Genomic DNA, 19,618 nt, shown 5'->3' with positions numbered 1-19,618 from the left:
GTTCAATGGGGGACTGAGTTCAGTAGGGTGACAGCTGTGGAGAAGAAGCTGTTCCTAAACCTGATGGTTTTAGTCAGTAGGGTCCTGTAGCGTCTTCTGGAGGGGAGGAGCTGGAACAGTTTATTGGCAGGATGAGAGGGGTCCCTGATAAAGACGTGTGCTCAGCGTAGACATCTTTTCTTGTGGACACCCTCAATGGCAGGAAGTGGAGTCCCTGTGATGCAATGGGCAGTTTTCACCACCCACTGCAGTGCTTTGTGGTCAGCAACAGAGCAATTATGACACAGTAGGTCAGGATGCTCTCTATCACATAGTAGTAGAACTTACCCAGTATGTCAGTAGACATGAGGTTCTTCTTGAGTGTCCTAAAGAAAAAGAGGCGCAGATGTGCCTTCTTCACCAGGCTGGAGGCGCAGATGTGCCTTCTTCACCAGGCTGGAGGTCTTAGTTGACCAGGACAGATTCTCAGAGAGGTGGGTCCCCAAGAACTTGAAGCTGGAGACTCGTTCAACAGCTGTGCCATTTATGTAGATGGAGGCATGGGTGTCTCTTTTCTCTCTCCTGAAGTTCACAATGAGCTAATGAAACAGGGTCTAAAACTGAGCCTTAGAGGACTCCTTTACAAACTAGACTTACATCCAGCTGTATAAACTAAAATGTAGCTCCTAATCCACCCTGTTGCCTAAACTAGTATCACTGATTGACCATAAAGAAACTGGCCAACAGATTCAAATGAACAAGGCAGCACAATCTTGCATCCTGTCTGAACCATTAAGAGCATAATTTGTTGCCAAAATAGATGTAGTTTTGCTTCTATGTACAAATCTAAAGCCAGACTGAGTTTGAAAATAGTTGTCTGGCAGATATTGCTTCAGTTAAGAGTTTGTTTCATATTCTAAACTCAAACTTGGCGATTGGATGTAGGGTGATAATCTTGAAAAAAACGTATGCCCCTGTAAATAATATGAATAAACACGACCGGGTTAGGCAGGTAAAAAAAATGTAAAAACTAGTGCTGTCAGCGTAAATCTCGTTAAAATGACGTTAACGCCATAACCGTATTAACGCGGCAAACCTCCATTAGCGAGTTAACGAGGATCACCCCGTGCGATGTGCTGAACGGCGCTAACGCGTTAACGAGCTAACCGTGCTAATGCGTTGACACTGTGCAGCCTTCGCATGGGGGAGCTGCGTTAACTCGCTAACGGAGGTTTGCCGCATTAATGCGGTTATGGTGTTAACGTAATTTAAAAAAGATTAACGCTGACAGCACCAATAAAAACTCTTTATAACTGTTTAATAGATATTTCCTCTTAAGTACCACAAGTCAAAGGACTCCCACTCAGGAGCTGCAGTCAGTGTTACAAATCAAATCCAAAAACTCCAGTCTGCATTTGCAATTATTTCTCATGAAAAAAGTTATTTTCTTTTCATCTATTGATTTGGATGGTTCATGGATTTCGATTCATTATATCTTCAACTCTGCACCTGTTATAGTTTTTAGTAGCGCTTCAGATGTTCAGAAAACACACGTACGCTTTATAAATCACTGTGTCTGGTATTCCCTTTCCTGCCCTATTTTGTTAAGTGAGTATTTGTCCCTGTGGTGCCTTTGGTTTTATACACTGATTAATTTTGTCAGTCACAAGTAGAGTAAGACACACACACAACATAATTTTATTTTTAAATGGTCCAACATCACAATCCTTACGACCTACTTACCATGTCCTTTCCTCTTGCCAAATAAGTGGTACAATGACAGCATATAAAGTGGCTTCCACACCAGCTCCTATTTCAAATCATGAAAGGGCCCATCACAAGACAGCCTCAACCTCTATACAAATCATGTTGATGATGAAACCTGATAGGTTGACTGAAGAGGAAGCTGGCGGTAGTGACAAATAACGATGATGAATTCATTCCCCTTTCACTCAAAGCAGAGCACGACAGGGATTCAACTGGTGCAGCCAATGTCGGATTACATATGAAGCGTGCAGGCTGCATTATTTATCAAAACATCATTTAAACAGCATGTGAGCCTGATTTTCTCATCTTTCCCATTGAAAGCTGCCAGCTCTGTATACTAGCTGTATATGAGCTGGTGTGTGTATTTTTCTGTATGCGTTTGAATGAGCAGCGATGGAACACACATGTTGGTTTCCGATGCATTACAAGGCAAAGTCGTGCCTGTATATTTACACACAAAACCATCCATGCATACCCAAAAGCAGAGATCTATACATTTGCAGTGCATAAATTTGTACCAGCTCACCTCTGTCCCTGCTTTTAGAGATTATAACAAACAAAACAGACAGTGCCCAACCAGAGAATAGATTACTGTTTCTGAATCCAATCTCTTGACTCTTGCTATTTCTAGATGGAGACAAAAACAACATCCCAGGCTTCTGCCAGTGGTGCAGCATGAATAAATCCTCAAAATTTCACACACCATTTGTCTCATTCTATTTGGTCTATAGCTGCAAACACCATCTTGCAATTGTTCATCATTACTGAGTGGAAAAGAATGTTGTTTCTACCACTGAATCCATTTTATGTCTTATGTTACTTAGGGAAGGTAATAACCTTAGAGTTTATTTTGGTAAACTGTCCTGTTATTTCTATATAAAATGTCTTGGTTGTTGAAAGTCATCAGGTACTGTATCTGTAATGTATCTTTACACCATTTATTATTCTATTTGTCTGCTCATTGCTCTCATATTCAGTGACTACAAAGTTGACTACAGAATTTTTGTGTCTTTCCTGAGATTTTGAACTTAGTCAAATTATATTCAATGTTTTTTAATTAGCAGGCATGACTTCATTTGAATTTCTTGGTCTTGGTCCTGTAATCTCCATGTGAAGATGTAGCAGCTTGAGTTATATAGTGTAGGAACATGTGACTCGGCAGGAAGCACAGTCACAGAGCCTTCGGCAAGGCAATGGGAAAGATTTTTTGCTACCAAAATACAATAGGTGGTTTAGCTAGCGATCTGTGTAAAATAATGTAATCAGGACATGTGCTCTTATCTGTCTCTATCGTTCTGGTTATCTCTCACCATGTTTTTGCTCTTCATCTTTGTTTTCTCTGAGGTTTGACCTGGAACTTCCTCTTTCTTATTCCTGATCACTTCCTACTTCTTTTGTGATTTAAGTATTATAGAGTAGGCAGGTTCAAACAAAGCAGTGTGTGTTTTGTGTGATGCTCTATTATGGTAGTACAGACTATGTTTGCAGTGCATACACACATTTAGCTCTTAAGCCTTTTTACAGTCCAGCAAACTACAAACACACACACACACACACACACACACACACACACAAATAGATCAGAACACATCATTCTTGAACATTATTTTGCTTGTGAGTGATCATTTGAAATCAACTGTGTTGTGCCGTATTTAGAGTGTTAAAATTGCTGTTGAGAATAAAAGGTCATGCACTGGTTTAAGTGTTTGAATAGATACAGGGCTGAACTAAGGAATTGCTTGAAGCTTGCTTCAGGGCACGTGTACCATTTCGTTTTAATCTTTCAGTTTTCATAGTACTATCAGTGATTTTTTTTTTTTTACCAAATTGCACCGTTAGCAATTACAAGCAACCAAATTTTAAAGTTCAGACAATTTTTCTATTAGAGAATGACTGTTCTTCCAAAACTGAAAATCAGAGTTGAAAAAAATCAAGAGGGAGCTTTATCAACAGCTTGAGCCCACTAATCTCTTCAACACACCAGATAAAACAGATGTCTGGCCCATGTGTTTCATGTAAAATATATAAAAGCATTAATTTTTTTCTATCTTCAGCTCATTTTCCTTTGTGTTTGTCTCCCTCCCATTGCTCATAGGCCTTTGATGCATTCATCTACATCTTCTTCGCCTTGGAGATGGTGGTAAAGATGGTGGCTCTGGGGATCTTTGGCCGTCGCTGTTACCTGGGCGACACCTGGAACAGACTGGACTTCTTCATAGTCATGGCAGGGTAAGCAAAAATTATTATGCAAGCATTCTTTCATACAGTAGGCTTCTAATACTTCTCAGACCAGTGATCTAATATTGATCACTGGTCTGAGCAGGTAACCCATATGTTGAAAGGCTCCCTGTCTATTATCCTGTCAGAAAATAAGGACAAACAGTTTAAAATATTCTTTAAAAAAAATAAAGGCATAAAATCAACCATTTTAATACTGGACTAGACAATATACAATATACCAATGATTCATAAAAAGAGGAACTCTGCATACCTGCTGCAGCAGCCAGAAGGTGTATGGATAAAGATGCTAAACTAATGTTGGGGGGGGAGTAATGGCTAAATAGTACAAATAGACAGAAATCTCTATATAACTAAAGTAGATATGTGATTGTCAAAGTGATAAAAATACATGTTAAAAGAATGGCTAATAGTTAGATAAATGCTATCAGATGACATATGGCAAAATGTCATCTGATAGCATTTAGCTAACGTAAGCTAATATAAGTCCCAAAAAGTTTATTCTGTTCATCTTAATGTAGTATTTTTAGTAGGAAAAAAATTTCGTCACTCATCCAAGTGACTTCCCCAAGTGGTTTCCCCAAACTTATAAATAGCTAATGTAATTGTTAGCTAAACAGTGTCTGCTGGGAAAAAAGGTAAGGTTATGTTTGACAGATGGAAATGACTAGCTAAAAGTTTTGATAGCAATTTAAATAGATCACTAAATGTACCAAACAGTGATTAAAAGAACTGAAATAGTGGGCTATAGGATAAAAGAGGGCATTTAGCCAAACATCACTTAAAGTAGTACATGAATAAAGTAGAATATGAATATGAGAAGTGATGTTAATGAAAGTGTTGTTTAGTTCATCTGACAAGGCTTTGGGAAGATGTAAAAGAAAAAATGAGAACAATGTTAAAATTCTCGAGTCTTTTTTACTTTCTGTGAATAACTTTAAAAGGTAAAAACATTATCATAAAAGATCTTGAGCGACAAAACATTAAAACCAGCAAAACCACCCCCATCAGCAATTTCTGCAGACAATTTCTGCAGAAGCAATAGATAAAATGTTATAGCGCAAGTGGCAATGACTTTTAGCACGTACAACTTTAAATCTTTAAAACCACAAGATTAGATTTGAAGCATATATAATATTTTTTATAATGGGTTTTGTAGACATTAATAAGTTTTGTAGACAAAGATTAACAGCCTATTTTGTCATTTATTTTGAATGACTTTTTGGCTGACTGGCTTGCTGTTACCCAGCTTTAATTATTGCAATCTGTCTCTATTACTCGGGTCTAGTCTCTACTACTATTTACTTAGAAATAATATTTGTTTTCTAAGCATCTTAAAAGAAATTAGAGGGAAGATTAATTAAATGTGACCCATATGATTTTCAGTTAATCTAGATATGTTCACATATTCTACTATGTGTATATTTAACAGCAGGATGACAAGTAAATGGCTATTATTTTGCATGGAGGTCATATAGTTTTATGCATTAATTTATGTTAAAGTTATGAAATTAGAACCAGTTTAAATTTGTGGCATGACCCTGTGTGGAACAGAGTCAGAGTCAAAATGGTATAGAAACAAATAAAACTGTGAAATAAAGCTATGGAGGCATTTTACAAATAGATGTTTTATTGCTTTACACACAAAACTGTAACAGTGGATGTGGCACAGCTCTGAGTGATTCTTGTGTTATGAAACAAGCAAAGGTCGGTGTAGAAAACCTTCAGGTAGCAGCTTTGCACTTTTACCTGCCACTGACTAAACTTGATGGCAGGCCACTGAAAAGCTTTGCTGTCATTGATGTGTCTTTAAAAACTGCTTGGAAAACAGGATTTGACATAACACTCGGCCAGAAAAAGTCACTCTGTGGTGTGAACGAAGCGGCAAAACCACTATGCAATAACAACCATCCAGTTTGCTCTGATTGTGCAGCCGTTTCAAATGTTTCTGTATTTTTCAGCAGCTCCAGCAGAGTGAGACATCAGCTCTTGTTAAGCTATCAGCACTTACATGTTAATTTCAAAGAATTAAAAAAAAGATAAATAATTAAATCAAAGTCATGGTATTAAGAGTCCCTGATATTCTGCCACAGACACTACAGTATCACAGACCGAGATACTGCTAGGTAAAGTATTGGGTGTTCACCAGATATTGATCAACATGTAACACTTACATGTTGGCAACAACATGCATGTCTCTGGTCATATATTCATATATTACAGGTTTAACTTGTTCTTCCAAGTATTCATCACACATGCTGTTAATGCGTGAGGAAAATACAAGGCAGATGTATGAGGTGCCGTAAGGGACATTATTACTGAAACGCTCTCACACACACAACTGAAACGCTCTCACACACACAACTGAAATGCTCTCACACACACTACTGAAATTTTAGCTCTCACACACACTACTGAAATTTTAGCTCTCACACACACTACTGAAACGCTCTCACACACACTACTGAAATTTTAGCTCTCACACACACAACTGAAACGCTCTCACACACGCAACTGAAACGCTCTCACACACACTACTGAAATGCTCTCACACACACTACTGAAATTTTAGCTCTCACACACACAACTGAAACGCTCTCACACACACTACTGAAACGCTCTCACACACACTACTGAAACGCTCTCACACACACTACTGAAACGCTCTCACACATACTACTGAAACGCTCTCACACACACTACTGAAACGCTCTCACACACACTACTGAAACGCTCTCACACATACTACTGAAACGCTCTCACACACACTACTGAAATTTTAGCTCTCACACACACAACTGAAATTTTAGCTCTCACACACACTACTGAAACGCTCTCACACACACTACTGAAACGCTCTCACACACACTACTGAAACGCTCTCACACACACTACTGAAACGCTCTCACACATACTACTGAAACGCTCTCACACACACTACTGAAACGCTCTCACACATACTACTGAAACGCTCTCACACACACTACTGAAACGCTCTCACACACACAACTGAAACGCTCTCACACACACTACTGAAACGCTCTCACACACACTACTGAAATTTTAGCTCTCACACACACAACTGAAATTTTAGCTCTCACACACACTACTGAAATTTTAGCTCTCACACACACTACTGAAATTTTAGCTCTCACACACACTACTGAAACGCTCTCACACACACAACTGAAACGCTCTCACACACACAACTGAAACGCTCTCACACACATTACTGAAACGCTCTCACACACACAACTGAAACGCTCTCACACACACTACTGAAACGCTCTCACACACACAACTGAAACGCTCTCACACACACTACTGAAACGCTCTCACACACACTACTGAAATTTTAGCTCTCACACACACAACTGAAATGCTCTCACACACACTACTGAAATTTTAGCTCTCACACACACAACTGAAACGCTCTCACACACACTACTGAAACGCTCTCACACACACTACTGAAACGCTCTCACACACACAACTGAAATTTTAGCTCTCACACACACTACTGAAACGCTCTCACACACACTACTGAAATTTTAGCTCTCACACACACTACTGAAACGCTCTCACACACACTACTGAAACGCTCTCACACACACTACTGAAACGCTCTCACACACACAACTGAAACACTCTCACACACACAACTGAAACACTCTCACACACACTACTGAAACGCTCTCACACACACTACTGAAACGCTCTCACACACACAACTGAAACACTCTCACACACACTACTGAAACACTCTCACACACACTACTGAAATTTTAGCTCTCACGCACACTACTGAAACGCTCTCACACACACAACTGAAACGCTCTCACACACACTACTGAAACGCTCTCACACACACTACTGAAACGCTCTCACACACACTACTGAAACGCTCTCACACACACTACTGAAACGCTCTCACACACACCACTGAAACCAGAGGCATTTCTGCTGAACAGGAAGTTGTTTCCTGACAAGGAAACTGATGGAAAAAGTGGTATATTTCAAAACACTACAAGGATTTCTACTCAGCAACCTGCTAGTACAGCAGTCCCCAACCTTTTTTGCGCCACGTAAACAATATAAAAAATAAAAAAACGATAAATACCATGAAAACCATAAATAGAAATGTGTTCGAATTTTTGTGGAGGAATAAAACCCATTACATAGAAAGATCTCAGCTTGTGAAGGGATACAATAAAGGTGGTATCAAAACTCCAGAATTGGAATTTATGGTTGGCACCCTTAGAATTAAATGGTTAAAATCTTGTCTGTCACAGCCAGACTCTACTTAGCTCCACATCCCATGATTCTTGTTTAATAAAATAGTATACAGGATTAGACTTTATTTTGAAATGTGATTTTGCGGCAAATAAAATCCCCATAAAGATATCAAACTTTCCAAAACAGACATTGCATTTTTGGGAAAATGAGATTTACCCACAACTTCTCCCCATAATTCAACCTTATGGAATAATAGGGTAATAACACTTAATCAAAAATCAATTTTCAAGAGTGACTGGTTTGAACAAAAATATTATATTCATAACAGATTTGTTGGATGATAACAGTGTCATTCTAAGTTACACAGACTTTTCAGAAAAATATTGTCTAAACTGTTCTCAAAGAGAATATAACAAATTTTGTGAACTGGTCCCACTGCCTCTGCTTCATTTGATTAAAATTTTTATGATATACAATAATTTCTCATCAGTGCTCCCAAATTTATTGCTAGGGCAATGTCAGCTGTTTGATAAAAATGCAATAAGAAATTTGTTAGTAGTTTCTTCAAAGACAAAATATTTCATAGTTACAACAGAATGGTTACATGGCATGGTTCTAATTTAGTTATTTCATATACACTGGATAAAGCATACCAAAAATTTATGAAATAGCCTATTCTACCTAAAGTTAAAGAAACACACTTTAAACAAAACTAATACTGTGGCAGAATTTCTAAAAAAAGAGATTTGGCTTTGAGGTGGATCAGTGTTCTTTTTGTACTGATGAAAATGAAACCCTAGAACATCTTTTTTTTTCCTATGCCCTATCACACAATGTATTTGGTGCAACTTAAAAAATTGGATTTCCCTAAATATTAATGATGTGCCACTGTTTGAATTACATCATATTTTTTTTATATGGATCATCTAGCATTGGATGTCTCAGACATTATTAACATCATCATACTTGTTGAGTATTGCAGCATCGACAGCGATCAACTCGAAGGAAAATGACGACGGAGGCAAAAATGTCCTTAATATTTTTGGGAACTTTATTCCTCATCAACATGCGGCAAAACTTTTCTCATGGGTGCCATTTTCGTTGTGGTATACTTTTTTTTTTCTTAGGGGCGTGATGACGCAGCATCCGTGCTCTTACAATGAAACAGTGCCTCCTTGTGGTGGCAACTAAAATACTGTCTCTGTTAAACCACAGTAACCATAATGCAGTTAAACACTGTACAACATGAGTACACACAATGAATATCTTAACAATACTTTTGAGTAAATATCATATCCATTGTGCTAAATGGAGGAACGCTAAGCCTTCTCTCCCTGGTTTTATTGATGATTTTAAGATATTTTTCTTTGCTAAAAAAAAGACAAAAAGCACATATGCCAAAAAAATAACCAGGATAATGCACGTCTCCCGCTATTCTAAATTTTGACTTATGCTGAGGCTAATATATTGTTAAGTAATGCAGCTGTCTCACTAAGGTCCAGAATCGATTTGTTCCACGATTCGATTCAATTCAATTCGATTTGATTATGGGGAATTTTGACAGTCAGAAATATTATAATTCAGATCAGTACATTTACATATTTTTGTATTTAAAAAAAGGAAGCTGACACACGCAAGACTTTATCAAAGGTGTGAGCATCACAGCAGATGCCTTTGTGTCAAAGTAGCTGAAGATAAAACACATAAAAACATGAAGGTGGTTTTCCTGGCCTGGGATTTTATAAAAAATATTCTGCAGTACATCAAAAACGAAAGAAAACCATTAACATATGAACGTTACCTCTGACGTTACAGCGGTTTTATTAGAGACACGGCTAACGTTTTGCATTTTGCATAATTTTAAAAAGTTTAAATTTATTCAGTATTGAACGGCAGAAATTAGGTTTTCTTTTCGGAAGTATGTAAAATGAAAAAAAAAAAAAAAAACAGCGGCCGACTGCGCTGTAAACAACAGTAGACTTGTGCATAACAAGCAAGCGAATAATACAGAAAACAGATTTTTAGACGGGAAACTGTTCTTGAAGTACAGAGAGAGAGAAAGAGAGAGAGAGAGGGCTGTGCATGACGTGCGATTTTATCGTGGTGGAAGCAAAACAGTGAGGGAATTCATGACGATTTTTATGTGAAGCGCAGTTTGGATCTTCTTTTGCTGCTGGTTCAGTCAATATTGTTTGGAGAGAGATAAAACTAACAGCTTTAGAATCGGCGCAAAAACGGGGTGAAAACAAAGCGCGGACCTGCCGACAGATCAGAGTCAGCGAGCTGTCGGCTTTCAGCCCCGACCGTGTCCGTGCTGTCGGGTGAGAAAGGCGACATCTCACTGATTCTGATCCGCGGGTCCGCGCTGTGTGTTTACGTCTTTGTGCAGAAGCCATGTACCTGCTCTCATTTACTGTCTTAGCTGTTTGGTGGTTGTTGAAATTTTGTGAGGTTTCACCAGAGATTCTGGCATTTCGGGTAAAATAAATTTATATTAAAAAATCGATTCAGGATTTTAATGAATCGATTTCACGTTATCCAAGCCAGAATCGATTTTAATCAATAAATCGATTATAAAAACCCACCCCTAACTAACAGGTTGCTGAGTAGACATCTGTGTAGTGGTTTGTTTGAAATCTAACACTTTTTCCTTCAGTTTCCTTGTCAAGAATTAACTTCCTGTTTAACTGAAATGCCTTCCTGTTTAACTGAAATGCCTTCCTGTTCAACTGAAACGCCTTCCTGTTCGACTGAAACACCTTCCTGTTTAACTGAAATGCCTTCCTGTTCAACTGAAATGCCTTCCTGTTCAACTGAAACGCCTTCCTGTTCGACTGAAACACCTTCCTGTTCAACTGAAACACCTTCCTGTTTAACTGAAATGCCTTCCTGTTCAACTGAAATGCCTTCCTGTTCAACTGAAATGCCTTGGTTTTTCAGTAGTGTGTGTGAGAGCTAAAATTTCAGTAGTGTGTGTGAGAGCGTTTCAGTTGTGTGTGAGAGAGCGTTTCAGTTGTGTGTGTGAGAGCTAAAATTTCAGTTGTGTGTGTGAGAGCGTTTCAGTTGTGTGTGTGAGAGCTAAAATTTCAGTAGTGTGTGTGAGAGCGTTTCAGTAGTGTGTGTGAGAGCTAAAATTTCAGTTGTGTGTGTGAGAGCGTTTCAGTTGTGTGTGTGAGAGCGTTTCAGTTGTGTGTGTGAGAGCGTTTCAGTTGTGTGTGTGAGAGCTAAAATTTCAGTAGTGTGTGTGAGAGCGTTTCAGTAGTGTGTGTGAGAGCGTTTCAGTAGTGTGTGTGAGAGCGTTTCAGTTGTGTGTGTGAGAGCGTTTCAGTAGTGTGTGTGAGAGCGTTTCAGTAGTGTGTGTGAGAGCGTTTCAGTTGTGTGTGTGAGAGCGTTTCAGTTGTGTGTGTGAGAGCTAAAATTTCAGTAGTGTGTGTGAGAGCGTTTCAGTAGTGTGTGTGAGAGCGTTTCAGTAGTGTGTGTGAGAGCGTTTCAGTTGTGTGTGTGAGAGCGTTTCAGTTGTGTGTGTGAGAGCTAAAATTTCAGTTGTGTGTGTGAGAGCGTTTCAGTTGTGTGTGTGAGAGCGTTTCAGTAGTGTGTGTGAGAGCTAAAATTTCAGTTGTGTGTGTGAGAGCGTTTCAGTTGTGTGTGTGAGAGCTAAAATTTCAGTTGTGTGTGTGAGAGCGTTTCAGTTGTGTGTGTGAGAGCGTTTCAGTTGTGTGTGTGAGAGCTAAAATTTCAGTAGTGTGTGTGAGAGCGTTTCAGTAGTGTGTGTGAGAGCGTTTCAGTTGTGTGTGTGAGAGCTAAAATTTCAGTAGTGTGTGTGAGAGCGTTTCAGTAGTGTGTGTGAGAGCGTTTCAGTAGTGTGTGTGAGAGCGTTTCAGTTGTGTGTGTGAGAGCGTTTCAGTTGTGTGTGTGAGAGCGTTTCAGTAGTGTGTGTAAGAGCTAAAATTTCAGTAGTGTGTGTGAGAGCGTTTCAGTAGTGTGTGAGAGAGCGTTTCAGTAGTGTGTGTAAGAGCTAAAATTTCAGTAGTGTGTGTGAGAGCGTTTCAGTAGTGTGTGTGAGAGCGTTTCAGTAGTGTGTGTAAGAGCTAAAATTTCAGTAGTGTGTGTAAGAGCTAAAATTTCAGTAGTGTGTGAGAGAGCGTTTCAGTAGTGTGTGTAAGAGCTAAAATTTCAGTAGTGTGTGTGAGAGCGTTTCAGTAGTGTGTGTGAGAGCGTTTCAGTAGTGTGTGTAAGAGCTAAAATTTCAGTAGTGTGTGTGAGAGCGTTTCAGTAGTGTGTGTGAGAGCGTTTCAGTTGTGTGTGTGAGAGCTAAAATTTCAGTAGTGTGTGTGAGAGCGTTTCAGTAGTGTGTGTGAGAGCTAAAATTTCAGTAGTGTGTGTGAGAGCGTTTCAGTTGTGTGTGTGAGAGCGTTTCAGTTGTGTGTGTGAGAGCTAAAATTTCAGTAGTGTGTGTGAGAGCGTTTCAGTTGTGTGTGTGAGAGCGTTTCAGTTGTGTGTGTAAGAGCTAAAATTTCAGTAGTGTGTGTGAGAGCGTTTCAGTAGTGTGTGTGAGAGCGTTTCAGTAGTGTGTGTGAGAGCTAAAATTTCAGTAGTGTGTGTGAGAGCGTTTCAGTAGTGTGTGTGAGAGCGTTTCAGTAGTGTGTGTGAGAGCGTTTCAGTAATAATGTCCCTTACGGCACCTCATACAGATGTGCTAGATGGATGCATGTGCACAAAACCAAAGTAAACACACCTGCTCAAACACCTGCTTTAACCCAAGTGAAATGCGAGGCTCAGACATGCCAGGTGATAAAGTCCCTCTGTATGCATGTGTGGTGTGTTTGTGTTTGTTTTGGTCCTGGGGGGTGTGCGGGGGGTGAGGAGATGCCCACATCTCGGGGATTCAACTCTATTCTGAGGGGGAAAAAATGAAGCCCTCGTACCATAAATACATAAAGCTTTTTAGTATGTAGACTTGGTTTAAAAAGTCTCCAGAAAATGAGCATAAGGAAATATAATGTCCTCCGAAGTGACGACTATGTGAAGGAGAGGGAGATGGATGGGAGGAGTGGCTGGTATAATGGCGCACAAACAACGATAAAGCTACAGACTTTCCAGGGTCGGTGCAGGGACATTCATCTTCATTTGAGCTGAATCAGTTTATCCTCAGCGGATGCTCAAACACAGCTCGCGCGAGTCTATGTGCACGTTTATGGCACAGAATTACCCACACAGATTACAGTCTGTCAGCTTATGCCTTTGCTGTGTTTAATCTGCGTGCGTGCGCCTGCCTGTGTTTGTGTATGCATTTGTGCGAACACCTCGGTCTTCGTTTGCCTCTTGGCAGCACCCATTAGATTAGCGTCTAGGCTAATTGCAGAGGGCAGTGCCAGCTTTTCTGGGCCAAATCACAGTCAACATTCTGCTATGAGCTCCATGCCTGTTACCTACGGGCAACACCTCTTTTTTGTTTCTTTTTGACTCACCTCCCTGCTCTTTCTTTCCTCTTGACATGCTCAGACGAACATCCACCCTTTGGCCCCATACACTCCTTTCTTTTGTCAAGAGTGGTTTTCCCTTTCTGTCTTTAACACCAGAAACCTCACAGGAAATAATGTTTTTTCATTTCCACTGCACTGACATTAATTTTTTTCCCACTTTGTGTGGTATCTGCAGTGACAGCATGCAAATTCCGTATCTTTGTGCCAATATCACTGAAATTCATGATTCAGCAAAGAAGTGTGACCCTTTTTATTGAAAGTCAGCTTTGACTTCTGCATCTTTTTCTAATGTACACCAAGGATGCCAACATACTGGCAACCTGTCCTGCATGACAGCTGTAACAGGTTCCAGCCCCTCCCCCGTGACTCTGAATTGGATAAGTGGAAGAAAATGAATGGACAGATGAACAGATGCCAAGGAAAAAGCTGAAAAAAATTAACAGGTCAAAGAAATCATGGAAAAATGAATGATGCTGGTCTATGGAGTATGCTAAAGAGCTGTGCCTTGACTAGGCACAGCTGTTTAGGTGCTCTTGTATTGTCACAATACAAACATTTCAAACTGATTTGGCTGCTCTACTCCGAATTTCACTCTTTATTTGCTCAGATTAGTTCTCCACACTCTGGACTCTCTGCTCTGTTTAACTCTAGTTCCCTGCTGCTCTTTACAGGCAGTTCACCATGTGTCCATAATCCGCTCTGCCATGGCTCAACATTCGATCCATGACCCGTTCAGCCGGCAATAATTATTCATCTTTTTTCTAACAGACAGCTAATCACTACATTAATAAAAACAGATGGCTAATGTGGCTATCGGTAATTGCTAACAGTTAAACAGCTACTGTTAATGCATTTGCTGGCTGAGTTAACACTGATAACTGTTCGATACTTCAATGTTGTTGAAGCAGGAGCTTCACTGACCTCTTTGTATTCCTCCTAAAGTGTTGTCCAGCGTCATAAATGTTAACTACTTCAGCTGTTAGTGAGGGGAGGAGCTCTGATGGCACTGTTTGCATCAATATTTTTGCAAATGTGTATTTTAATTCAGTATTAGTTTTAGTATTGATTAATACCTGAGTATCAGTTTTTGGCAACCCTAATCTTGACTGAAGCTGATGCCAATTATGATGAGACCAGTCTTGAAAACTAAAAAAGAAGGCAACTGGATGATGCACTGTGGTTCATGTGATGACTGGTATGACCAATAGTGGGTTAAAGACCCAGAATCACCTGAAGGACGTCCAAAATGAAGAACTCCCACTAAGGGTTTATTACCTGGGAGACTCTTGAAGAAGACTCTTGGATGAGAGCTGAAACATTTTCAAGCTCACAAGACTACCCTAAATTGCATGACTAAGAACCTACAAAACACATGATGAGACAGGTTTTCCTCATCCAGAAAGGATTATTAAGGAGACTCAGCTGTAAATTGTGGAAACATTTACTCTGTGTTGGCACCAACGGTGAAAAGGAAACTGCACTTCCATAGTTTATAATGGCACTTTGGTTCTCGAGGCTCCCTTTTATGGGGAAGATTGCTATGTTTCAGACAGATAGTCAATGTTTATTCCATAAGGTGTTGACATTGTGGTCTACACTTCAGGTTTCTGACCTTTGTGTTTCTGCTTATGCAAGTAAGATGTACTATGCCAAGACTCGGAGGTCATCAGTAGAGCGCACTCATCACTTTACAGCCTGTAACGTGATGAGTTACAGAGTAGGTTTGACCCTTTAGGACCTTTTCATGAAAATGAGAGACTAGGTCTAAAAAGCTTTGTCACCATGGATGACACTATAAAGATAAATCTATTAGGATATAAATAGTAAGAAATTTGCTTAACAGCCTTTATGAGGCTCAGCTGAAATTCACAATTACATGAGACAAAAACAAGAAAGCGCTGCAGCTGTTGTTCAGTTTTCATTATTTTACGAGGAGATCATCACAGTTGAGCAGTCTCTTTTTGTGTTTCATATATAAATGATGCCAAAACGCATATTTCCCAATGCAGAACTTAAACTTTTGGGTTTTATGATTTTGGCTAATTGCTAACTTTCCTCTCAAGTCACGACATATTTGACATCTAGATTGTTTCAAGTGTTTCATCATCCTTTATGCTGAAAGTGTGCCTGATCTCTGACACTAGGCCCACACTAGGTTTCCGCTGAAGCGCTACATTTTACATTTTACACTGATATAGAAAGGCACGTTCACACACACACACACACACACACACACACACACACACACACACACACACACACACACACATACAGTGTGGTTACATAAAAGCATGAATGAGATGAAGGTATCGCGAGCAAAAAAGCAATAATAAAAAGGTTGCTTGCGGCAGTCCACTAATTACCCTCCCAAACACATCGGCCTGATTGATGTGCACAGGAAGAGACACTTCTATAGATAGAATGCATGCGCACACACACATACAAAGACGTACATGTCTAAAGACTCACACACATGCAAGCACATTAATGATCTTCTGTTCTCGTTTTTAATTTCTTTGTTGCTCTGTGTGTGATCAGGATGTAATTGGATCACTAACAAAGCTGCAATATCTGAACTCATCTAAGCAATTATATGTGTTTTGGGTAGGCTGTCTCTATCTAATAGTGTATCAGTCAGCCTATAACCTATTCAATCAACACATTTACATTTAGTATTTGTCCTTGAGCTAACTAAGAGCTGTGTTTTTTTAAATTTTGGCATTTTAGCCCTTTATTCAGGCTCCCAGCAGCCTCTATCAAATCCTTTTTTGCATTAAAACTGGTAGAAAAGCTAGTAGCCCCACCCCTAAAACTGTTCCGCTCTTCTCTGTGGTTTGGCATTGTGGCCTGTTTTCGACTGAGAAAATTCTCCCTTGCAATGATGGTCTCGTCCAGCTACAGTATAAGACTCAAAAACTACAAAAAACCCACAACTATAGGAGTAAGTTTAAAATAAAACACAAGTAAGCATTTCACCTAAAAGTGCAGTCCTAGTTTTTAAATATTTCACACCCATATGAATAAATTGCTAGTGGTTAGAGTTGACTCCCTGTAGGTTGTGCAGCAGTTAAACCCCTTGTACAACAAGTAATCCTACTTAAGTGTGAGCTGGGGTGCTCCTCGGCTGATGACTCTGTGCTTGTTGTTGAAGGGCAAACGGAGAGAGCTTCCCTTTGGGATCAATAAAGTTTCACATTATTGGAAATGACACGGTTCATAAGTCTATCTATGTGAGAGACAGTGAGCTTGGCTTGTTTTTTACAAAGCCAGCGGATGTGCTTTGGGTGTTATTAGCTTGTGTTGGATGCGCTGTTGTTGGTATCATGCTGTCCCGACACTGTCGTAGCCCCAGGCATATCTATTTTGTACACGCTCTTGGACAAACGCACGTAAGTATTACACAATCCACACAGTTTGTTCGCATATACATGCACCCAGTGTTATTTATTCTGTCATTTATTACACATATACTGTAAATTTCATACATTCACTTCACTCTGTGTGATTACAGTCATGTAGTAGTGTATGGCACATTCAGACGTACACAGTGCTTTCATACCGTGACCGTTCTCCTATGAAAGTGGTTTGGGTTTGGGGGCACAAACAGCTTAGCCATGCTGTGGAAATGACTTGCTAACAGATGCCAGGCACTGACTGAGCCGCAACATCCTGCAGGCAACACTTAGAATAGAATGAATCCCTTTTTTCCCTGCTCTTTTCTTCTTCCCCACCTCTCTTTCATGTTATTCTCCCTTTTTGATGCTTTGTCACTTTATACCCTGCACTCCCACCCCAACTGAGCGTTTTCTCTGGAGGGTTGCACCTCCACGTGCAGTAAATTTCCCATACAGCTGAGATTCATGGAGCTAAGGGAGGGCACCGGTGAGACTAGATCAAAGAGAGACCAGTGGCTTTGAATCGCGGACAGAGATCTGTGTTGAAGCTGGGGCTATGCTAATCGGTTTTTCTCCTAGGCTGAACCAGTGACCGATCAAGGCAGTGACAGTTCATGATTAAATGATTAACTGATCTCTCTCTTCCTTTTTGCTTCTTTGTCTGTATATTCAGGATGGTAGAGTACTCGCTGGACTTGCAGAACATCAACCTGTCAGCCATTCGGACAGTGAGGGTTCTTCGGCCGCTCAAAGCCATTAACAGAGTGCCAAGTGAGATCGTCATTAACATTTTGTGTGTGTTTGTTTCTGGGCAAATTCTTTGCTGTTTAATGTTTCATGTCTCCATGTGGCCTTTGAGGTATACTTTTGCTTGTACTTTCTCTTTGTAGATCTGTATTTCTGTCAGTTCACATAGAGTCCAAATGCATCAACATGGAAATTCATGTATATGTATTACATATTTTGCTTTTTTCCTGCATTCGCATGCCACCTGTTCCCTGCGGGCATCATTAAACATTTATCGTATGCTTAATCATGCAGGCAGTTCAAACCGTGAGTCACGGCTTTATCAGATTTTACAAACCGTCCATTAATGCTGCTTCACTGATCAGCGTGTGACCATAACCCTGTTTCTCTCATCAAAAACTCAGCGCTTGGCCAAACTTTTTAACTCCAATTGATTCCTTTGTTCTGCAGCCCTGACTGACATCTCCTAATGATTGCAAGCGAGCAATTAGCCTCCCTGGGCCAATTTCAGACCAGTCCAATCACTTTGTTCCAGTACTTGAGAAAAAAAAGATATTATAGGAAATCAGTCCTTAAAGGTCATAAACATGAACTGAAGTAGTCAGGCACTTGTGTTCAGTACTCATCAAGAGAACCAGATTAATTTCTAACGTTACTGTAGTAGCTATTACTATTAGTTTTATTAGCCTATATGTTTTGAAAGTGCACTCTAAGACTGAGATCTGCGAACTGTGGAGGCCATTTGTGTGCAGTAACTTTGAGATGATTTACGCTTTATGACATGTTCTTCACTGGAAACAGATATAGTACAATCTGAGCATAAAGGGATGGGTGTAGTCAGCAATACTCAGGTAGGCTCAGTTGGTACTAAGGGTCCCAAAGTATGCCTGAAAAATATCTTCAACACCATGACATCACCATGCCTGAAGCTTTGATACAAGGCAGGATGGATCCAGGCTTTCATGTTGTTTACACCAAATTCTGACCCTATCATCCGAATGTCAAAGCACACATCGAGACTCATCAGACCAGGCAGGATTTTTCCAATCTTCTATTGTCCAGTTTTGATGAGCTCATGTGAAATGTAGCCTCCACCTCCTGATCTTAGATGACAGGAGTGTCACCTGTTGTGGTCTTCTGCTGCTGTAGCCCAACTGCTTCAGTGTCCAATATCCTGTGTATTCACAGATGCTCTAGCTTGGTTGTAATGAATGGTTATTTGAGCTACTGTTGCCTACCTCTGACATCAACAAGGCATTTTACCCAAGAGAACTGCTGCTCACTGAATATTTTCTCTTTTCTCCTTTTTGGAACATTCTCTGCAAACCATCAAGATGACTATACGGGAAAATCCCAGTAGATCAGCAGCTTTTCAGATACTAAGACCACCCCATGTGGCATCTATATGATGTTCAAACTCACTACAATGACCTTTTTTCCCTGTTGTAATGCTCAGTTTGAACTTTGAACTTCATGCCATTACAGTTAAGAATGGACATTTCAGAGCTAGATGATAATTGTGATATAATAGCTGGGGAAGAAAGATGCAGACAGAGGATAGAGAGAGGTGAGCAGTTCTTTGGGCTTGCATGGAAAATAGTTGATATGTGGCTTTGCAGAGCCAGCATGTCAAATATCTGTTTTGCTCTTTCTTTTTAATATATTCACTTCTCCTGTTATTTTTCATGTACCCATTTGAATTAATATTAGTTCCCCTACACGGTCTGACGGAGAAGCAATCTTACAGGTGGGGCCACAAATGAAGAACTGGCT

The 19,618-nt window shown here is 39.9% G+C and overlaps 1 protein-coding gene across 1 annotated transcript in view; it reads left to right on the top strand.

Annotated features, from left to right (window-relative positions):
- Positions 1 to 19,618, top strand: part of cacna1ia (calcium voltage-gated channel subunit alpha1 Ia) — a 218,723-nt gene that overhangs the window by 120,505 nt on the left and 78,600 nt on the right. Inside the window, exons 4-5 of the mRNA XM_080904516.1 lie at positions 3,842 to 3,975; positions 17,772 to 17,869. Of these exons, the coding sequence (XP_080760642.1) occupies positions 3,842 to 3,975; positions 17,772 to 17,869 (232 nt within the window). The remainder of the gene's footprint in view (positions 1 to 3,841; positions 3,976 to 17,771; positions 17,870 to 19,618) is intronic.

The sequence above is a fragment of the Rhamphochromis sp. 'chilingali' genome (assembly GCF_963969265.1).
Source record: "Rhamphochromis sp. 'chilingali' genome assembly, chromosome: 15".
Lineage (NCBI taxonomy): Eukaryota > Metazoa > Chordata > Actinopteri > Cichliformes > Cichlidae > Rhamphochromis > Rhamphochromis sp. 'chilingali'.
The sequence above is the reverse complement of the archived record's forward strand: the minus strand, read 5'-3'. Positions and strand labels throughout refer to the sequence as shown.